At 50.5% G+C, this 22612-nt stretch overlaps 1 protein-coding gene across 5 annotated transcripts in view; it reads right to left on the reverse strand.

The window, feature by feature from the left end:
- Positions 1–284: 284 nt before the first annotated feature.
- KSR1 (kinase suppressor of ras 1) overlaps positions 285–22612 on the reverse strand; it is a 76834-nt gene continuing 54506 nt past the window's right edge. For 4 of the 5 annotated variants that reach the window (XM_058446178.1, XM_058446177.1, XM_058446175.1 and 1 more), the window contains 8 exons: positions 22350–22398; positions 21264–21643; positions 19052–19148; positions 17729–17862; positions 16855–16986; positions 15426–15561; positions 9316–9449; positions 285–3441 (listed from right to left, as the gene is read on the reverse strand). In XM_058446178.1, coding sequence (XP_058302161.1) covers positions 3363–3441; positions 9316–9449; positions 15426–15561; positions 16855–16986; positions 17729–17862; positions 19052–19148; positions 21264–21643; positions 22350–22398 — 1141 coding nt within the window. In that variant the 3' untranslated portion in view covers positions 285–3362. Of the gene's footprint in view, positions 3442–5469; positions 5551–9315; positions 9450–15425; positions 15562–16854; positions 16987–17728; positions 17863–19051; positions 19149–21263; positions 21644–22349; positions 22399–22612 lie in introns of all 5 variants that reach the window. The other variant, XM_058446176.1, reaches the window with a different exon arrangement.

The following is a 22612-nucleotide window of genomic DNA, read 5'->3' on the forward strand; positions in this document are numbered from 1 at the left end:
CCAGCTCAGGAGATGCTGGGCCTGCTCATGGCTTTGTTGCTGCTGGGGCCTGGATGATCTTCCTCTGCGTATTGTGGGGCCATTGACGCTGTGCCTTCTCCATTCCTCAATCTGTTTAGAAACACCTGCTGCTGAGGTCCTGGCATAACTTCTTGCTTTGGAAGGAGCTCCTTAATCTATAGACCAGGGGTTGAGTCACCCCAGACCTATCCATTCCCGTGCCACCCATCCAAATGGTCCCCAGGACTCAGCTGGAACTGATCAAAGCAAACACAAGCCCCAGAACACCTTGGTATAACTTTATTCACAAACTCCAGACACCCAGGCCTGGCTTAGCACAGAGGGCATGTTCTTGCCAGTGGCAAAAAAACCTGATACAGCATGTTTGTTAATACTAACCATTTTAATTTAAATTAATAGCATGTCTGGAAGACAAATGCAGTTGATAGAAAATATAAAAACTTTACTGTACAAATTTTACATCACATTCAAAAAAAGCAAGTGTGTGGCTTGTGGCCACAGAAGATGCTAGGTTTGCACGCTGATGAGATCCTGGCTAACACTGCTGCATAGCACAAACTCCAACTGGCTTCACATTTACATCTCCACCCTCCCCCCACACCAAATCAACACAGAATAACACAGGTTTCCAGGGCTTGCCATTCCTCTCTGTGACCTCAAGAGGAAATGCCGTAGGATGACAGAGGGTGTTTTGATTTGGTGACATGGAGAGATCAACTTTGCTACACACTGCTCACAACCCCAAACTAGCTAGGATTCAAGACTTCGAGTTAGACAGAAACCCAGGGGGCTGCGGCTCTGGTGGTTAAAGGCAGCAGGGCTTCAGAGGTGAGGCTGGAAACTGGGGACGCCTGGAGGGCCAAAGCTTGGGCTCCACTCTTAGACCCCAGTGGGGACTTCCGCAGCCCCTAAGAGCTCTCCCCGAGCCCTCCCAGCCTTCTCCATCCCCTTCACAGTTGGTCGTGAGGGCTGAATTCACAGTATCTGTCGTCCTTCGTGTGTTTCCAAAGCAGATGGAGAGAGCACACGGAAGGGCAGGTGTGCCTTCCTAACCTCAATTCACAGTCACTGAAATACAAGGGGAACAGAGGGGACCATCATGGGGTGGGGTGGGGTTCTTTAAAGACAGGCAGTGCAGAGGTGGCAGGCTGAGAGCCAGCTGCCCCCAGTCCTTCAGTTCCACCTTTGGGGCCCAGTGCCTTCTGGGTTCCTTGAAGATAACAGGGCCCTACGAGGTCATCAGTTCCTTAAGAGCAGGGACCATGACTGTTCCTATCTCTAGATGCCCGGCACTTGCAGAAGACCAAGTGCACTGTAGTTGCTCAATGAGTGCTTCTTTAACTGTGATGCTCACGAGAAAAAGCAAAACCCAGACTGACTTTCTGTGGGCCTGTGCATGCCCACTGCGGCCTGGTGTCAGGGGTCGGGGAGGAACTGAGCCTACTGTTCCTCCCAGTTGGACGGCTGAGCTGACGTCCAACTGTGGGGCTCACCAGTACATCCATCGGGCCTGCTCTTGCCTGGACAAAGACCACCGTTGCAATAGAAAGGTGAAAGGCTGGAGACACACGTGAACCCTGGGAAGGGGCAGGTGTGTGGGAGGCCAAAGGGATGATGGGGCAAAATGAGCAGTCCCACCACAGCACAGAAACTCCACGCAGAGCTGAATCCACGTGGTTTACAGCCTCCCCACACGGACTGGGAAGGGTGAAGATGCTGATGGCCAGGCACACTGGCACTGTAATACGGCTGTGCCCTCCAAGGAGGGGCTGACCAAGGGATGCCAGGCCTGGATAGGAGGCAGCTCCACAGCTTGCTGGCAGAGCAGCTCATTTTCTGTGGCATTTTGACCAGACTCTGGTGCTAGGGAAAGGGCTGGAGACTGGGGCTCTGCTAGGCAGGTCTTCACTGGAAGGGGTGGGAGCCACACCCCTCCCTCCCCAAGTCTGAGCTCAGAGCATGGTCACAGGTTCTGGGCCTGAATCCAATCACGTCTCCACTCCCATCACCCTTTTTCCTTTCTGGTTTTGGAGTCTAATGCAACCTAATCTCCACTTAAGGGCTCCCTTGCCATCTGGAACTTTTCTCTGCAGGTGAGAGTTTCTAACGAAGACAAGCGTGGTGCTCTCACGTCAAAGACTTTTCCAAATCCAGCCCCACCTGCTTCAAATGGACACAAGTAGAAGGCCTAATGGTGCTAAGGAAGGCTGTGCAGATGGGGGCCAGCCAGGTAGGTCTAAATGAAAGGGGTGATAGGCCACACACTGCCCAGCTGAGCTCAGAGCACGGACACAGGAGTCGGAAATGGGCTAAGGGGTTTCAGCAGGACTGAAATGGAAGAGGTGGGCAGTTCTAGAACCTTCTGGCATGACTAAGGGTTTTTACAGTGCCAGGGTCACCCTGTGGCTAGGAAGGCGGCTTAGGTACCTTTGTCATCTACTCCTCCTCCTTCCTCCATCCTCCTTGTTCCCACCCATCCAGCCCTCACGGTCAGATGTCAGTCAGGGACTGGGATGTATCTAAAAGCCAAGGCCCTGAGTCCCATCACCTTGGTGCCTGCCTGGGGGCTTCATCAAAGACTCACATCTGTACAAGCCATGGATGTTTCCTCACCTTGTAGCAGAAACCCTGGCTGGGAACCACCGGGTGAGTCCAGACCTTTTTTGGATTCTGTTTCTACTTTTCTGGCAGGAGCAGCCTGGATTACAGGGGTGAGAAGGTGAACCCAAGCTCTCCAGGAACTCCAGACTCCATAAACTAGCTCAGTTCCTAGCCAGGGTTTCCTCTGCAAGATGAGGAAGGGGCAGTATCCCTTTGAAAGGACAAGGGGAGAGCCCTAGATAGAGATTCCCCTGATGGCGTCTTGGGCCAAAAAGCAGAGGCCAGGTCAGACCTTCTGGGCTCCCCGCTCTACCCCAAGAACAGCTGCAATCACCATGTTTGTCTTCCTTCTGGCCCAGCATGGGTCCCTCACCGCCTACAAGGTCCTCTAGAGGGCACGGCCATTTCCGCCATCCTGGCCGTCAGTGCCAGTGCATCTATGCATGGACTGTTTTTATTATTACCTACTGTAAAACATCAGGCTCACTCAGGAGAAATATACGTGTAAACATTTGCTGTCTGTCATGACAGGTTTGGTTGTTGGTGGTGTCATTTTAAGAAATAGCAGGTGCAGCTCCATCTCCCGAGTGGGGTTTATGGCGAACAGTCTGAATCTAGGACGCGTGCTCCTGGTTTGCAGCGCTGGGCAGGCAGTGTTTTTTTGTCGTGGTGGTTGTTTGGATGTTTCAGAAACACATTTTAAAAAGAAAGAGATCAGCAGCGAAAAACCACACGGCTGGCTACATCTTTGGATTACTGGACTCCAGGACACCCAAGCCAAACCTTTCAAACCGGGGTACAACTTTGCTGCTGTTAATGCTGCAAAGAGGAACAAAAACAAGAATTATAGCCCCGTTGGTCTTCATCAGAATTAGGGTAACACTAGCTAGGAAATGAGCTCAGCAGAGGACCTGGCCTCCAACAAGAAATGAAAATGATTGATTGGCCAACAGCCCTGGCAGAGCTGCCCCTGGTCATACTGCGTCCAAGGTCTCAGCTACACTCCAAGTAGTTGTACTTGGAGCACCAACAGTGGCTCATTCGTCTCCATGTCCCAAGCTCCCAGCGTGCTCAGTACTGCTGTGGGGTCCTCGGAATTGTTTTCTCATTTGCAGCCCAGGAAAGCTCTTGCTCCAAGTAGAACTGAGAGAGAAGAGAAACATGACCCCCAGGATACCAGGAGTGACAGGGCATGTTCCTCTTAGCAATAAACTCTAATACTGGGGTGCATCAGGGCCACCTGGGAAGCAGGCTGAAATACAGATTCCTAGAGCCCTGTTCCAGAGATCTGGGTGAACCAGATCAGCAGGTCTTGCTGGGGAGGGAGAACAGAAACCTGCATTTAGTAAACAGTGCAGTGACTGCCGCAGGGGACCCAGCAGCCATGCTCTTGACAAATGCTGACCTGGGGTCTGGTCTATGGCACACTGGGCAGCTGTAAAGGAAGTAACTTTGCCAGGGTGGCAGGGTGGGGACGGGGCAGAGACTTTGTTTTCATCAGAAAAATTGTCTGGAGCCAGGTAACTCTTTGCTTTAAGACAACTTTTCTGAGGGTGCCACTGAAGACACAACCCTTCCAAGCTGGTATCTTTCATGGCCACAGAACTTTCTGTGTCTTCTGATCTAACTCTACAGAGGGGACTGAGAGACAGGAGCCAGCGCAGAGGGTTTCTGTGACCAGGGTGCCAGCCTCAGGGCAGCTCTGAAATCATTCCACTCCTTGGTGGACAAAATCCCCACAGGTTAAAAGCCAAGCCAACACCCTCCCAACCTCAGCCCGCCCCGCACTAGGCAAACACCCAGTGGGAGGCTGGTGTGCTCAGGAGGGTGGAAGGCATCTCACTAAGGTGTTAGCAGTGAGATAGAGCCACCCAAACAAAAACAAGACCAGCCCTCAGAAGAACACGGGAGCAATCAGTCACGTCCAGGAAGGTGGTTAGAAGCTGCCCAGACCGCCTTGGAGGGAGCTCAGTTAGTGGGATCCTCTGAGAGCAGTTACTCGGGCAAATGCAGGCCACGTGGAGAGGGCAGAGGGCCAGTTTTTAAAACAAAGCAAAAGAAGTAGCCTCGAGAGAGACGACTGGAGCAGCAGAGGTGGCATCCCCTGGGTTAGTGCCCGCATCTCATTTTGCATTTTAGCAGAAGTCACGGTGCTGAGTTGTTGATTAGGAGGAAGAAAGCCCCTGGTGCATGCAAGGCAGCCAGGCCTACAACCTACAGAGGGAGAGAAGAAAGCAAAGAACAGCGTCAGAATCACAGCCCCATGCAGAGCCTGTTGGGAGCTAGAGGTTGGCCAGAGCAGCTGGGCAGGGGACTCCCTTTCCCTTCCAGAGAGAAAGGGTCATTCTGGACTCCATCCCTCAGGCTTGGCTGCACTGCACGCTCAGAAGGAAGCCTGGGCACAAAGAACCCTCTCTAAGCTCCCATAGGGCACGGTTGCAGCACGTTTATAAAGAGGCTCCTTAGCCCTTGACGAGTAAAGTCTAATTCCAGGAGTATTTCTGCTCAACTGGATTCTCTTCTCTTGAGCTCTGGCCGGGGGACTGGGATCCTGGGGGCTCCAATCAATGACCAGAATTTTCTCCGACCCAGGGACAAGCCACCCGTTCACTCGTGGTGTGGACAAAGGCCCCGCCACATGCTGTGGCTCTTCTCTCACCCAGCGAAAAATGCAAGCCTGTGTGACCCTTGCTGGTAGCCATTTCGGCTGCAGAAACCTCACTTTGGTTTGCGAGAATAAATGACACAAAGATGGGAGAAGCTGGGAAGCAGCGACAGAAAGGAAGCGGGGTTTGCGTCAGGAAAACCAGAGACAGGCAGCCAGCGAAGGAAGTAACAGGAACACACTATTCCTCCAGAACCGGACAGGAGCTCTTAAAGTCGGGGTGGCCGTAGCGTCCTTTTCCATAGTAGCGGCTCCTCCAGCGACTGGGAGTGCCCAGCGACCATTCCGCCAGGCGTGGGAAGAACGCAGTCCGGCCCCGGCAGGTGATGGAGTCAGGCGCGTGTGGACAGGTGGAGGAATCAGGTGATGGGAAAGCGGGAGATGACCGAACAGCACATCCACCACCCCCCGAAAATAAAAAAGTGACAAGATCAATGGGAAAGAAAGAGGAAGTGAGAATTAGGAGGTAAGCGTATAGAAAGTCAACACTGTGAACAAGAAGCTTTGACACAGACTCATTCAGGAAAGGAAAGTCCACATGCTTTCCTCGAAGGGGCTGGGCAGGGAACAGCCCCATCTGTGACTCAGTTTCCTGCCTGTGAAATAAGAAGGTGGGACTATATGGTTTTTGGGGAATCTGGAATGATGTTCTGAATGCCAGTGTCCACCTAGTGGAGCCTTTTCTTTCATCACGGAGAAAACCAGGGCCCAGCTTGTTAAGCAAGTTGCCCAAGGTCTGACTGGAGTTTGGCCTCGCCACCTCACATCACCCTCCTTGAACTGCTAAGAGCCCCATGCTCCTGGTCTCTGCTGGGATAGTTCTGGCTCAAAGCCCAGCCCTGATGACCTTCTTCTAGAGACTCTTCCTCGCGTCCCCCAGGTGGATGCAGAGGCCCCCACCTGGGCTTTATCACAGCACTTGGCATGGTATCACCCTTTGCCCACATTCATTCATGCACATCAAATATTTAGTGCACAACTATAATGTTCCTGGGACTGTACTAGGAGCCAGGAATACAAAGGTGACAAGAAAGAGTCCTGATGTGTGCAGGTTTCATTACAGTGTGTCTGTTTATCTTTATGACGCTGGAACCTCCTTGCTGGTGGAGCCCTGGCTTCGGCCATCTGTGTTTCCCCAGGTGTGCGGCAGGTGTGCAGCAATGGCTGCCTAAAATGCACACGTGTATGGCTACGATCCATTACCCCACATTTGTACTGGACTCCGACCCATCCTAAGAGCAAAATACTGAACCCAGTATTGCATGAGATGTGGTATTCCCTAACCCCACACTGTCATTCCTCCAGACCATCCCTCTAACTGGCCTGAATCAGTGAAGCACCAAGCATTTCTTTAGTGACTTCTGCAGGAGAGAAACTCATGCTGAGTCTCTCCTCAACTGCAGCTGGAGGCCCACTTTGGTTCTTTATCAAGACAGGGCCTGAAGGCCGGGCGCAGTGGCTCATGCCTGTAATCCCAGCACTGTGGGAGGCCAAGGCGGGCAGATCATTTGAGGTCAGGAGTTTGAGACCACCCTGGCCAACATGATGAAACCCCGTCTCTACCAAAAAAAACACAAAAATTAGCCAGGCGTGGTGGCAGGCACCTATAATCCCCGCAACTTGGGAGGCTGAGGCATGAGAATCGCTTGAACCCGGGAGGTGGAGGTTGCAGTGAGTTGAGATTGCACCACTGTACTCCAGCCTGGGTGACAGAGCGAGACTCTGTCTCAGAAAAAACAAAAAAAATAAAAGACACGGCCTGGAGGCTGGGTGCGGTGGCTCACACCTGTAATCCCAGCACTTTGGGAGGCTGAGGTGAGTGATCACCTGAGGTCAGGAGTTCGAGACCAGCCTGACCAATATGGTGAAACCCCATCTCTACTAAAAATACAAAAATTAGCCGAGTGTGGTAGCGTGTGACTGTAGTCCCAGCTACTCAGGAGGCTGAGGCAGGAGAATCGCTTGAACCCAGGAGGTGGAGGTTGCAGTGAGCTGAGATTGTGCCACTGCATTCCAGCCTGAGTGACAGAACAAGACTCTGCCTTAAAAAAAAAAAAAAGATACAGCCTGGAAAACGATGTGCGAGCCAAATCTGGCCACACACTAAGAAAGGTTCTGACTACTTTAATGGGTTAAAAAACAGTAACAAAGAACATTTAACAGAGACTGTGTCACCTGCAAGCCCAAAATATTTACTACCTGACCCTTCCTAGGATAAGGAATGCTGCCATCACCACACCGGCGCCAGGTATGGGAGTTGGGGATGCAGCTTCTCCAGGCACTCAGTGACACACATACACAGGGACGGGGGGCCTCAGGGGCTTTCTTGGCAGTGGTGGCAGACAGGCTCTTCCCCTCACTCTCATCAAGAGCAGCTCCACTTTATGGGTTTTATATAGCGGGACTGTGTGGGAGATTTCACTTTTAGAAAGTGTCCTTTTCCTTAAAGTTTATAACTGGCTGGGCGCAGTGGCTCACGCCTATAATCCTAGCACTTTGGGAGGCCGAGGCAAGAGCATCACTTGAGCTCAGGAGTTTGAAACCAGCCTGGGCAACATAGTGAGACCTCATCTCTACGTATACAAGAATTCTTTTTGAAAAGTTTTTCAGAAAGGTAAAACTATTCTTAGTTTGCAGATTGTACAGACACAGGTGACAGGCCACACTTGACCTACAGGCTGGACTCCTGGGTGAGATGAAGCGATTTACTTTCTACACGGTTGGGGGCAAAAATACCACAAGAAGACTATTTCATGACATGTGAAATCCCAATTTCCAGCGTTAAGTCTTACTGGCACGCAGCCAGCTCCCTGGTTTACGCTGTCCATGGCTGCTCCTGTGTTGCGATGGCAGAGCTGAGATGCTGTGACAGAGACGGTGCTCCGCACACTGCCGAAATCAACCCCAGAGTGAGGACTTGAGTTGCCCTCTTGGCCTGCAATGCCTCCAATATTCACCTGGCCCCTTACAGCAAGTTCACCTGCCCTAGACCTGGCCCAACCCCTAGCCCAGAGACTTTTTAATGCCGTGGAAACTGAGGCCCAGAACAAAACTTCCCAGGTTCTCACAGAGCATTCGTGACAGGGCAGAGGTCTCTTCTGAGTGTTCTAGCAGAGGCAGCCAGAAGACAAAGGAAAACGGGAACGAGATAGAATGCAGGAGAGACGACAGTGGCCTGCGACCTGGTGGACATCACCCCCGCACCAAGGGGTGCAAAGGGCTGTGTATTAAACCAGGAGGGAGACAGCTCCTAAACCCAAGTGACAGTGGTCCCCATAAGAGGTGGCTGGCTTCTTGTGTTTCAGTGGGTGCCACTGTAAGCAATATTGGCTCTGCTTATTTCAGTGAAGCTTATAATACCACGTCACTCTGACTTCTAACTGGCCCCATCTTGCCCCTCCCTCGGCAGAGCCTTCTAGTCCTGGCCTGGCCTGGCATCAGTGCTGGTCTGCTAACAGTGATGATGTAGTTTTTCAGAGCTGCAAACTGGAGGTGCTCACCTGTCAAAGGGAGTCTCCAAAATAAACGTGGTAAACGAAATCCTGGTATCACTTGGGCAAGGGGATTAGTCACCTCTGGGTGACCTACTGTGTGTATTCCTCACATCAAAGTCCTGGGCAGAGGCCAGGCGTGGTGAATCATGCCCGTAATCCCAGCACTTTGGGAGGCTGAGGCGGGAGGATCACTTGAGGTCAGGAGTTCAAGACCAGCCTGGCGAATATGATGAAACCCCGTCTCTACTAAAAATACAATAATTAGCCAAGTGTGGCGGCAGGTGCCTATAGTCCCAGCTACTGGGTAGGCTGAGGCAGGAGAATTGCTTGAACCCAGGAGGTGGAGGTTGCAGTGAGCTGAGATCGTGCCACTGCACTCCAGCCCAGATGACAAGAACGAGACTCTGTCTCCAAAAAAAAAAAAACCCCCCAAAAACAAAGTCTTGGGCAGAAAGAGCAGAAGGTGCCCTCTAAGACCCCAGGTGAGGCTGCGAGGGCCTGGCTGGCAGTCTGGCTCATGGAAGAGGCACTTACTCAGCTGACTTCCAGAAGTGTCCAGGATGGGAGAGCCGCCGGTTCAGCTTGGGAAGTTTCTCCAGCATGTCCATCAGCAGGCTGAAGCTGGGTCTCTCCTGCAGGTCGAAAGCCCAGCAGGCCGACAGGATCTCCTGCAAATGGAGCTGCCATCAGTGGTGTGTGAGCTGGCTGGGAGGGAGGGGGCACACAGTAGGGACACTCCACAAAGGGTCCCTTCGATGTTCTCAAGTGCCCTCTAGCTGGCGGCCCCCTGAACACCCTGCCGATGTGAAGGGGTGAGAAGTAACTGGGTTTCAGAGAACCACTCACGCTTCTGGTTCAACATGGAATGCACGAGATTACCTCATCTCCTTCCTTCTTAGATCCACGCTCACCCCAAAATAAGAGTAACCATGATGAACACGCCAGCAATGGGAAAGAGATGAGAAATGGGGCTGTTGGTTTTTTGAAGATGCAAAGTGCAAGGTACAATGTTCACAGGTGAAATGCAAGATGCTTGGAATATGCGCAAGGCAGGGCTGCGGCGGCGGAGGGAGCCTCAGCATTACTAGAACGGCGGCTGGAGTGACAAGGAAGACTCGATATAGGGGCAGCAGCTAAGAGTCAGCAGAACAGCTGTCCCGACTGCCCCCAGAGCAAAGCCCTTCTCGCTGTGGCATTTTGCTGCCTCCTCTCAGGATCCACGTGTGTACCAGCACAGCCCTGCAGCCTTCTGATTCAGAGCTGCCTGTGAGGAAAGGCCTATTTCTTGCACATACGACCAGGCAGAACACATACACCCACACAGATTCAGCAACTCAGGCTTTTGCTCTTAAATACAACTGGACCCCATGGGGTTGCCTGCCGTATCAGGAAAACCAAAGAGAGATCAAAGATAAGCAGATCAAGACACTGTCTCTGGAGGATATGGGGTGTACGTGTGTGTGTACATTTGTGTAAAGCAGCTACTCTATCCGTAAAACAAGACCAGGCTGCAATAAAAAAGAAATCAACAAATAAGAAAGTGCTTGAAATGAAAATATAATGTCTGAACTGAAACATTAAAAGTGCTGGAAGATAAAAATCAAGGAAATTCCCCAGACTGTAGGCTCAATTCTAAAAAGGGATGGAAAATACAAAAGAAGGTAAGAGAAATGTAGGCTCACTAAGAGGAACCAAATTCTGTCTAATGGGGATTTCCACAAAAGTAAACAGACTACTGGGCAGGAAATTATCAAAGAAATAATAAAAGAAAATTTACCAGAAGCTTTCAAAGGTAGCAGCTGTCTTCAGCTGAAAAGGTCCAATAAAGGGACCTCACTAAAAACAGTTAAAAAACAAACAAACACACACACACAAAAAACTCTACCCTCAGAGATATGTTTATGAAATTTCACTATAGCAGGGATAAACAGAAAATCCTAGATGCTTCCAGAAAGAGTAAGATAGGCATCCACAAATGGCTGAGAATCAGAGCAACACCAGACTTCTCAACAAGGCACTGGACACTTAATAGACAGCAGGGCAAAATCCCTGTGTTCTCAGGGAAAATTATTATGAACCTGGAATTCTACTCCTGATATGAGGACGAAATAATAACTTTTTTAGGCGTGCAAGGATTCAAAGATTATCTCCCATTCTTCCACTGGGAGGCAGTTTCTTCAGGTTTCACTCGCAGTTTGTTTGCTGGAGTGCAAATAAAGAGAGGGCAAGGTATGAGACATAAGGAACAGTGCAACTGACCCAGGAGTGAATGAAAACAGAAGGGTAACAGCTGTGCAGCAGGCCTAACATGCCATTGATTCCAATGACAAGAAACCAGTGGGCTCCGAAAAGAATGGAACAAATTCCATTTAGGAAGCAGAATGCAGAAGCTGAAAGACCTCAGGAATATGAGAAAGGTGTTTGTTTCTTCTCTCAGCAATAAGAAAAGGCAAGAAGGAAAAATGAAGGCAATTAGAAACTACAGGAAAAACCTAAACTGCACAAGAAAGCCATGGTCCAAATGTGAAGCCAATAAAATTGTGAGCCTTTGAGTAATTGATGAAGTGGAAGAGATGGACCCACAAAGAAGAAAATGTAATCCCAGTGAATTACCTGACCAGTGGCTAATACCACTTACAGTCTACTATAGTGGTGTATACACTGTTCATCATCTTCTCACTTTTAGCCTCCATCAACAGGCACAGCATGGAAGATTTAATCATGGTAACCTTAACAATAAGTAATGGGAGAGCTGATCAAAGTGGTGCAGCAGAAAGAACAGAGTGCCAGAGTGAAAAGCTGATAGACCCAGGTGATGCCTTTGGAGAATGATCTAGGGTGAGGGACTGCTGGTTTTCATTAAGAACCCTCTGGTCTTTTGATGTCTTCCCATGTGCATGGACCCTTAGATATAATGACTAATAACTCACTGGCTGCCTCAGCACATAAAGCAGTGCCCGGTGGTAAACTATACAGCAGTGTGGCTGGAGAGACAGAGAAAGGCACCACTCAGAGGGCACTCCCAGCTTTTGTCCATGACAGAAAATAATTTTATTGCGCTGACCAATGTTCCCCTACCCCTAACAGCAATGTGTTAAAAAGGGAAGGCAAGACCGGACAAAAGCCAGGGAACTCCTGTGAGCCACAGGCTGCTGCCAGAGCATCTGCTCTGTCCCCACTCCCCACGCCCTGACCCCAAACTGGTCTCAAAACAAGCATCACCCCACACTAAAAGAAATCCTTCCAATTAGTTCAGAACTCTGGCTGTGCTCTAGAATGATCTGAGGAGCTTTATTTAAAAATAAAAAATAAAAAAACTGTGATCTTATTCCCATCCCAGGCCAATTAAATTGGTACCTCTGTGGGGGAGGCCTTAACCCTGGCACTTTTATAAAGCTCCCAGATGATTCCAACTTGCAGCCAGTGCTGAGCCCTGACTCCCTTGCAGCCCTTTGCTCAGCTCTGCTCCAGCCTTTGCTTCCCTGAAGACGGCACTTACCATTCTCTGCTCCAAGATGCTAAGTATGCAGAAAGGAAACAAACTGTTGCCAGGAGGGCAAAACGAAGAATATCCTTTCTCTCAGATGCAACAAACACACATAATACTCTGGTTTATACAAAGATGTCCTTGCTAACTCTATTGTAAAGAGAGGTGAAAACTGGAAAGAAGGCCGGGCGCGGTGGCTCACGCTTGTAATCCCAGCACTTTGGGAGGCCGAGGCGGGAGGATCACGAGGTCAGGAGATCGAGACCACGGTGAAACCCCGTCTCTACTAAAAATACAAAAAATTAGCCGGGCGTGGTGGCGGGCGCCTGTAGTCCCAGCTACTCGGAGAGGCTGAGGCAGAGAATGGCGTGAACCCGGGAGGCGGAGCTTGCAGTGAGCCAAGATTGCGCCACTGCACTCCAGCCTGGGTGACAGAGCGAGACTCCGTCTCAAAAAAAAAAAAAAAAAAAAAAAAAAAGAAAACTGGAAAGAATCCCCAGGTCCAGTGACAGAAGTAGTTAGATTATGGTGCGGCCACAGGACATAAGGGCAGACATTCTTAACAATAAGGATTTGTTCATGATTTGTGGTAACGAGCATAATAAAATGTCTGTGGAAAAAGTCACAACAGAAAAATCTGCTAGGTTTTATGATATGTATGTCTTAAATATTTTTTTAGAAAACTATGCTGGGCATGGTGGCTCATGCCTGTAATCCCAGCACTTTGGGAGCCTGAGGCAGATGGATCCCTTGAGGCCAGGAGTTTAGGACCAGCCTGGCCAACATGGTGAAACCCCGTCTCTACTAAAAATACAAAAATTAGCTGGATATTTTGGTGTACGCTTGTAATCCCAGCTACTTGGAGGCTGAGGCGGGAGATCACTCAAACCTGGGAAGTAGAGGTTGCAGTGAGCCAAGATCTTACCACTGCACTTCAGCCTGGGCGACAAGAGCAAAACTGCCTCAAAAAAAATTTAAAAAGACTGGAAGGCAGTGGTTACTTCAGCTACCATCTGAGCTGCCCCAGAGCCCAGCCAAGGAGGCTGCAGCCACAGCCAGGAGCCCAAAACCTGCATCTTGAGCCCACTGACAGTTGCAGGAGGCAGATAAAGAAAGGTCCCTGGAGAACCTCCGTCCTGCCCCACAAGTGTTTACACCAGACGTTTTTGTGCAGATAAGGGAACCTGCACAGGGTCTTGCCTGGGTACACCCATAATGGACTGGAGACCCACATGCACCGGGGGAATAGGGTGGAGCCACCAGGAATTCGCGCCTTATGCAGGGGAGGAGCCTGGCCTCTGCAGCTCATGTGTGGTGGCCTGATATTCAATCTGTGAGATGGGAGCCTGTTGGGAGGACCCCCTCTTTTTTGCTGAGAGCTTTCTTTTAATGAATTCCGCTCTCCTCACCTTTCAATGTGTCCGCATGCCTAATTTCTCCTGGTCATGAGACAAGAACCTGGATTTTAGCTGAGCTAAGGAGCAAAAAATTCTGCATCACCACCACACGCTCCTAAGGCGCCCGAGGATGCACCAAGGTGAAGGTGGTGTTTAACTGGCCCTGGCCCAGAAGGAGGCCAAGAAGGACGGGCCTGAGAGTGTCAGAGAGGTGCTCATCACCCATGGTCCTTGCCCAGCACTCCAGATGAAATGGTATCAACTGGCCAAAGAGGAGCCTGCTGCTAGTGTTGTTAACTAGCATTTTGGTGTCATCTTTGGAGGGGCATCCCCGTACAAATATTTTGCACTTCAACAAGATGACATATACTACTGTGGAATAAAGTAGATCAAATATAATGTCATCTTGAGTGAGCCTTCTGAAGACGCCCTAGCGGCCTGCCTCCAGTCGATTGAGAAAAACATTACCATCTATTAAGACCTTGGAGGAAGATGAGGTCGAATTCATCACTGCGAATTTGCAGACAGAGTCTGCAGACGGTGATCCTGCCAACAATGTTCATGACCTTAACAAGAAGCTCACAGCCTGTTTGTATTTTAGCCTGGACAAGTGCTGGGTGGTCCCTCTGAAGACTTCAATTGTTATGCTGCCCAAATACTGACTGGATTTGCTTATTAACATCAAGGCTGTTTTGTCCCAATCCTATCTGATTCATGGACACATGGCTGTCACTGATGGCACTGAAAACACCGAGCCCTGGAATTTCTCTATGTATCACTGTGCTGTGATAAAGGAAACTGGAAGCTGTCAGAATCAAAAGAGAGTCGCTAATGTGAAGAGAACTCTGACAAATCTGGCCTGGGAAAGCCGTGAAGAGAGGCTTCTTGGGCTTGTATGTCTGATAACAAAAACTACCACTAAAGACTGCAAAAACTGCAACCTTGTACGAAGGCTATGTCAACCTTATACAAAAATACTCCTACAAGGACATCTGCCCCAAACAACCTGTCTAACCTTGGACTGACATCACTCTTGTTACTGATCTTTGTAGCCAGGGAAAACTATTAAATATTTCAAAATAATTGCCTAATCCTCTTCATTTTTTCCTTTACCTCCCTGAATTAGCAAGCCTTTCACCATGGCATGCATACTCCCAGTGCAACGCTCTATTTCCAAATAAACATCTTTTGAGAGCCTCTCTCTCTTATTTAGCCTGACAAAACTTACAAACACAGAGAAACCATTAAGGAGAAACCATGCAGAAACGAGAAGTCAGCCACTATAATTAAGACTTGGTTTTTTGAAGACAAGTTTGCTGTGGAAACTTTGATTTGTTCTTAATAGTCAAGAAAAACATTATGGGGAAAGATTTAATACTACAGCATAACACGACTATTTGTATTTTGAGCAGTGATTTTTAAAAAAAATTATCTTCTTTCATGTAAATAACATGGGGCTTTACTTTCTTTTCATCTCATAAATCAGTGAAAACCATTATCTTTAAGAAAAAAAGAAAAAGACTGAAAGGAATGAAAAAAGGTGAGCAGTGGGGTGAGGATGGATATTTTCTTATTTATGCCTCCATGTTCCTTCCCCATTCCCGGGCAATGCATATCATTTTCATCTCTAGCTAGACAGCTGCAGGTGGCAGAGCTCCTCACCCATCCCATTTCTCAGGTGGGTGAGTGAAGGGCGGCTGTGCCACGTGCCCCACCCCACCTCCAGCCCTACTGCCCCACCCAGGGCAGGTGCTACTTACACTGACTTCCTTCCCCAGGGTGACAGAAGTCAGGACACGCTTCATTCCTTCCCCGCTTCCAATCTGCCAGATGGATGCCTCCGCAGCCTGGTTCTTCAAGGGCCAGTCTCTTGCTTGCAGCTCATACCAAACAGTCCTGCAGAGACCCAGCCATGTCTGTGAGCTCCTGGGCCGCTCTGCCCAGCTCACACCCAGGGGCCCTCGAGCCATAGCTCGGCCAGAGGATCAGGACCCTTCTCCAGCCTTCCTCACCCACTTGGCTTCAGGGGATGCTACGATGGGCTCCTGGAGGCTCCTCCCAACCCTAGAGGACCTGGGCCCTGTGCCGTCGTGGGGTAGGAAGTCTGAGACAGTGCAGGTTTGACCGGAGCACTGGTGGTCATTCTGACCTCAGGACAAATCCAGCTCCGCCACCTTCTAGCTGCAAGATCCCAGTAAAACTGCGTCACCTCAGTGGGGCTAATGTCTCTTGTCACAGGGTTGTTTGAGGAGTACTAAAGTGCCAAGCCCAGCACCTGGCACACATGGGTACTCAGGAAAGGATACAGTTAAAGGTCAGGGAGGAAGGACGGCGCCAAGGCCACCCCACTGGGAAGGATACCCAGGAGAGCACAGGTGACCAGGCTGGTGAGCCCTCCTTGGCCTCTCTACGTCCCCTTGGCTTTCTTGACTTGGGATGGGACTTTCATCAGGCCCACACTGTCCAATGTGGGAGCCTCTTGCCACAGGGGGGCTACCGAGTGACTGAAATGAGCACAGTTGAATGGAGGGGTGCTCTAGGCAGAAAACATGCCAGATTTTAAAGACTTAGTAAGAAAAAAGAATATAAAATATCTTATTAATTTGTATATTGATTACATGTTGAAATAATATTTTGGATATATTGAGTTAAATAAAATACATCATTTTATAATATATAAAACATAAACAGGGGAAACTGATTTTACCCATTTCTTTTTTAATGTGGCTATTAGAAAACTTTATTTTCTATACCGGGCTCACGTTATATTGCTACTGGTCAGCACCCAGGTCTTTGCGGGGTAGCAGAGCCGGCAGGACATCCAGCTCCCCTAGACTGGGAGGGGCAGTTCTCGGTCAGCTCTGGTGAGCATCCTCCCAGATCAGCTGGGTGGGGCTGACAGCCAGTGTTAAGCACTGCCCACAATTACCTGATTTAGTCCTCATGAAATGACCTTGTTGGGAGGAGCTATTCCAGAAGGTCAAGGATATAGTCACGCACTCAACAAGCAGCAGAGCCAGGACTCAAGACCACACACTCAACAAGTGGCAGAGCCAGGACTCAAGGTTGATTTTTTACTCCAGAGCCTGGGTTTCAACACCTAGAAGCATGCCTCCCTCTGCCCCCAGTGGCCACCAGGGCCCTCTGTTTTGGCCACACTTAGCCTCAGGGCACCAGGGGCCTACTCACCCAAATGCATAGACATCAGCAGCTTTGGAGAATGGCAGCTGATCCTCGTCCTTCCCAGGGGTCATCTCGCGTACAATCTCAGGGGCCAGATAGCACAGCCAGTCGTGGGACAGCTTTAGCTGGTTCTCACGCCTGGAGACCAGGAAGCCGGGACAAGGACACAGGCCTTTCAGCAGGCAGCAAAGAGGCGTGCCTGGCACAGGTCTGCCCCAGGGCTGGCAGAACACCCACACACAGCTTAGAAAACACACCCAGACCCAGAACGCTGATCCTGCACTTGGGAAAGGCACCGGTGCTTTTGAGGAATTCTACAAAGGAGTCATGACCGGGTGTTTCTAGAAAAGCAGGGCAAGCATGGATAAATATTGACAGGGAGCTGCTGGTGAAGGTGCCCAGTTCCCTCTGCTAGAGAATGAGGCGCCTCTCTAACCAGGAACCCTGATCTGCCCATGGATCTCAAACTTGCCTGGGGCTGGCCTTGCAGCCTCGCTGCCATGCTCCCTTTTGGGGTTCCCCCAGATGCGAGGGGGAGGGGCCTTTCTTCCTATGCCAATCCCTTCAAGATTTGGGGAAATGAAATTTGACACTCTTCCTCATCGTGGGGAAATGAATCCTGGTTCCTTGGCCAAGTGGGTGAACAGCCAGGGCAAATGTGAGTGTGGGGACCTGGTTTCCGTGGAAGTCAGCCTGAGAATCCAAACGCGACCCAAATCTGATTCTGAACCAGAACTACAAGGGCAGGACCAAAGCGACCTGGGCTTCCCTGCAGGGAGGGCTGCAGCTCAGCAACAAACAGTGAAAGTGCCCAGACCTTAGCCCCGCTCCTTCCCCATCCAGCACCCACATCCCACCCAGACACTCAAGCCCAACTCACCGTCCCTCTCGGACCACGCCTGAGATCCCAAACAGCCCGAAGTCTGTGATGACCACTTTGCCGTTGTCATAGAAGACGTTCTTAGATTTGAGATCTTTGTGTACGATACCCTTGGCATGAAGATATCCCATGCCCTGGAGGACACAGCAAGAGGAGTGAAGACGTGCGACGATGACAGAGGTGCCACCCTGGGCTGGATGCTTTACCTAAATCCCCACGTTTGATCTTCACAATTCCATGCAGTATATTGTCCCCATTTTACAGAAGAAGAAATCGAGGTTCAGAGAGGGAAAGTCACTTGCCCCAAGCCACACAGCAGTGAAGGAGCAGAGCTGAGATCTGATCCCAGACCGGTCTATGCTCTTTTAATGTTACTATGCTTTTAATGTTACTATGCTTCTAACCTTGGCTAAGGTAGGAGGTGTGAACAGGGTGATGGGCAGGGAGCCGGGGGGTCAGGGACAGTGAGATTATTAGTATTCAGTCATCAAGGGCCTAAATGAGCTGGGGTTTTCTGTCAGGATATGCACAGCTGGTCTGTGCTCTCAGGCAGGGCAAGGGCTCAAGGGGGGGGAACAGAGACGCATTCCCACAGTGGGGTCCCCAACTTTGAGTGCTCCTAATATCTGAGCTGTAGTAGAAGGAGCCCTGGACTAAGAAATCTGGAGTTTGAACTCCATCTCAGCTCAGATTCTCACTCACTCTGTGGCCTTGGACATAGTGCTCAACTTCTCTGAAGACTGGTTTCCTCGTCTATCAAGTGAAAAGGTGGCAGTGGGTGATTTCTAACCAATGCTCTATTTGAACTGAACACTGATGAGTCAGGTGCGTGGAATGTGCGTGACCTGACACAGGCATGATCTCATCCAAGGTCAAGCTGTCTTCAAACACCAGACCCAGGGCTCCTGTGTACCCCACAGCATGGACTATTGCATTTTTAACCTCACACCAATCCACAGAGGGAGGATATACGAAGATCCCCATTTTACAGGGGAGAAAACTGAGGCTTAGAGAGGCTAAACCTACCCAAGGTTACACAAAGGGCGTGACCAGGATTGAAACTGGCCTCTAAAGCCTGCCAAGTTCCTTCCCAACCAAGTCAATTCCATCAAGTCTAATCATGTGGACAGTCAGCTCCCAGCTCTGAATGAATGAGACAGAGACAGGGAGGAAGAGATGGGGTCCCACCCTTGAGGAGCCTGAGCTAGAGGGAGAGGCAAAGCTGCCCAAACCACCCTAACAGGGAGTAACAGGGAGAGAGGAACAGCCGAGAGCCCTGGAACCGGCCAGAAACCCACCCCCAGCAGCTGGGCACCCCCCCACCTTGATGATCTCCTGAGCGATTTGCCTCGTCTTGTTGATGTCCAGAGACGTCTTGGGGTCCCTCACAAAGGAGTGCAACGTCCGCCCCTTGCAGAAGCTGTCGAGGGTGGTGGGGGTCAAGCATGAGTCTGGGGCTGGTGCAGCCTGACCCTATCCCTGGTGGAGCCCATGGGAAGAACTGTGCCCGTCTGCCTGCAAGGACTCTCTCCAGCCCCTCGACTGTGAGCCAAATCTTCTTTAACCCAGCCCATTCCTGCTGGGGCCTGGCCTGAACGTGCAGAAACACATGACACCACGCACGTACACACACACACAAACCCCCATTCCCTGAGAGCCAGTGCCTGCTCATCCTACAACAGGAAACAGTGCGTCAAAGCTCTCAGGAACTCAGAGTAGCCATGCTTGATGGGTTCAAGGCAGGACCACCTTGATGGGGAAGAACTCGGCTAATTTAAGGCCGTCAATAGGCAACATCAAGGCTCTGGGGCTCACTGTCAAGAGTCTCATTACAGTTTTCGTTTTTTCTTGATCACAGGGTTTTTATTACAATAAAGGAGTGTGCAACGAGGGAAAGGGGGTGGGGTAGATGTTAGGGGCATCAGAGTGACTACTGGAAAAGGACCCTGAGTTCTGGGGTCTCCACCTGCAACAACCCCTAAAACCCCGGGTGAGGAGGGACCCAGAGAGAATGTGGGTCCAAGGGAGCTATCTTAGGAAGGGACTATGTTTTTAGGAAAATATTCTTGGAGTCTCAGAGCGTTTGAAAACCGGGCGAGGGGTAGAGAATATTGGTTGGTGATTTCCTTATCTGTGTCCCACTTTTCTTCAGCATATTCTAAACAAAGTAAGATTTTTTTTGTTAATGAATGTTTTCCTGTTTCAGGCAGGCCACAGTGGCTCACGCCTGTAATCTCAGCGCTTTTGGAGGCTGAGGTGGGCGGATCACCTCAGGTCAGGAGTTTGAGACCAGCCTGGCCAACATGGTGAAACCTCATCTTTACTGAAAATATAAAAATTAGCAAGGTGTGGTGGCGCACGCCTGTAATCCCAGCTACTTGGGGGGGCTGAGGCACGAAAATTGCTTGAGCCTGGGAGGCAGAGGTTGCAGTGAGCCAAGACCACGCCACTGCACTCCAGCCTGGGTGACAGAGCAAGACCCTGTCTAGTTTATCATTAATTAATTACCTGTTTTGTTTTTCATTAACTAACTTTTTTTTTTGAGATGGAGTCTTGTTCTGTAAATAAATTACGGGACCACCAGCGATCAGCTCATGATTATACAACTCTTCCCAACTCTACTCCACTCCAGGGAGTTAACACTGGTAGTCTGAAATTGACCATGGTGAGAGTATTTACACCACAGGAAGTGATGGATGTTATAAATTAGGGCTTCCCTCCATACTGCCTCAAAACTGGTTGTTACACATTTACCAGCACACCACTGGGTTCAGCCTACGTGACGGGGATATTGTGCAGGTGTTAGAAGAGAGTAGACCTCAGACCCACAATCGAGTGCAGGAGGCAAGGTGTGAGCCAGCATGATCTCTCTTTTGTATTTTTACAAAAAGGAATAAACAGTTTAAAAACGTGAGTATAGGCAAATGTCTTCACTTTAACAGAAGGAATGTTAACTGTTTATAGTGTCTCTGACTTTGGGGAGAAGCGCTCACTTGCAGTGCGAGAAGACTGGCTTTCACTCCGTACCTTTTATGGACATTTGATTTTCTCTAAACTTAGAAAGGTCTCACTCTGTCACCCAGGCTGTAGTGCAGTGGCATGATCTTGGCTCACTGCAGCCTTCACCTCCTGGGCTCAAGCGATCCTCCTGCCTCAGCCTCCCAAGTAGCTGAGACCACAGGCACAGGCACCTGCCACCAGACCTAGCTAATTTTTTTGTATTTTTTTGTAGAGACAGCGTCTCACTCACTATGTTGCCCAGGCTGGTCTCAAGCTCCTGGGCTCAAGCAATCCTTCCACCTTGGCCTCCCAAAGTGTTGGGATTACAGACATGGGCCACTGCGCCAGCCCATATTTATTTATTTTTTAGTGTCAATGGGGTTATGTGAGTAGGAAGTTATACCCCATTTTTGGTTTTCTCCTTTATGCCTCTATTAGAACTTCCACACCCTCTAGGGCATCCACACAAACAGGGCTCCCTGGGAAGTGGGAGGCTGAGCTGGCCATCCAGCAAGAGGTCCTAGGGCTTGGTTACCTGGTGATAATGGCCAGGTGGGGCGGGTTCATGCAGGCCCCCATGAAGAGCACCACATTCTCATGCCGCGTCTGCCGGTAGTTCATCACCTCTTTCTTGAAGAGCTTCAGGTGGTCCTGGTTGTGGCCATCCATCTCCAGCAGGCGAATGGCCACCTCGCCATGCCAGCGGCCGCGGTGCACCCGGCCCCAGCGGCCCTGCCCGATGGGCTCGCCCAGCTCTACCTGCTCGAAGGGGATGTCCCACTCCTGCAGGTACACGCTGGTCTGGCTGGCCTTGCGAGAGATGGGGCCCCGCCAGGGCCGGCGAGAGCTGGGCAAGTCGTCCACCTCGTCCTCGTCGTCTTCTGCCTCTGACTTGCCAGCCTCTGGCTCCTCAGCCTGAAAGGAGAGCAGGCAGGAACAGGGATGGACAGCAGATCTGGGCTCTGCGATGTCTCCTCCTTCTCCTGGAGCCCTAACCAGGTAACAGGAGAGAGAGGCATCCCGCCAGGGGACCCAGGTTGTAGTTGCAGCTCTGCACTGGCCTGCTGTGCAGCTCACTTAGCACCACTGGACCTCAACGTCCTCATCCACAATATGTGGCGGCTGGCCCCAGTGACCTGAGGCCCTCCGTCATGCTAATACTCCAATACCTACCTGTGAGCAACATCTAATTGTCTAGGGAAGAGCAAGAGCATCCCTGGCATAGAAGAATTTCACTGCATCCACCTTCTGGAACTCTCGTTTAAACACAGAGTTTCTGACTCTCCCCTGGGCAGGAGTAAATCAGTCTGTTAACATTCTCCAAGCCATAATGCAATGGAGGGATCCAGCCTCGGCTGACACTTTTGTCCAAGGGTCAAGGTAGTGGTTCTTGACCCTGGCTACAATCACCTGGGGAGTGTGGGGAAGACAGAGCTTGGACAAGCTTGCTCCATTACATTCCTCATCGTTCTTCCCTGCCATGCACCTCTGCAACGGGTACCTGGGACAGCCCTTGCCAAAGTCCAGCACCCACTCACCCTCAAGCCCCCTGCACATTCTCAGATGGGGAAGGGAGAAAAGAGGGAGGGGCCATCTGTGGACGCGTGTGTGTCACCCTCACCTCCGCTTCGTGAGCCTCCAACACATTTGCTTTCGGCTGGTCATCGAGCCTAAGAGTAAAACATGGTTTGTCAAGGAGACCTTCAGGGAGGCTGCTCTGCTGTCAGCTGGCGGGGACTCCCGGGAGAGATCTGAGACAAAGGTACTTACTCTGACTCACACCTGGCTAAGGGAAAGGCCATGTGGATACCACGGCGACAGGCAGGAGGCTGAGGGCCAGGCCTGCCCCTTGTGCAGCCTCAGCCTTCCCTAGGCTAACTTGAG

The sequence above is a fragment of the Hylobates moloch genome, unplaced genomic scaffold (genome assembly GCF_009828535.3).
Source record: "Hylobates moloch isolate HMO894 unplaced genomic scaffold, HMol_V3 SCAFFOLD_10, whole genome shotgun sequence".
NCBI lineage: Eukaryota > Metazoa > Chordata > Mammalia > Primates > Hylobatidae > Hylobates > Hylobates moloch.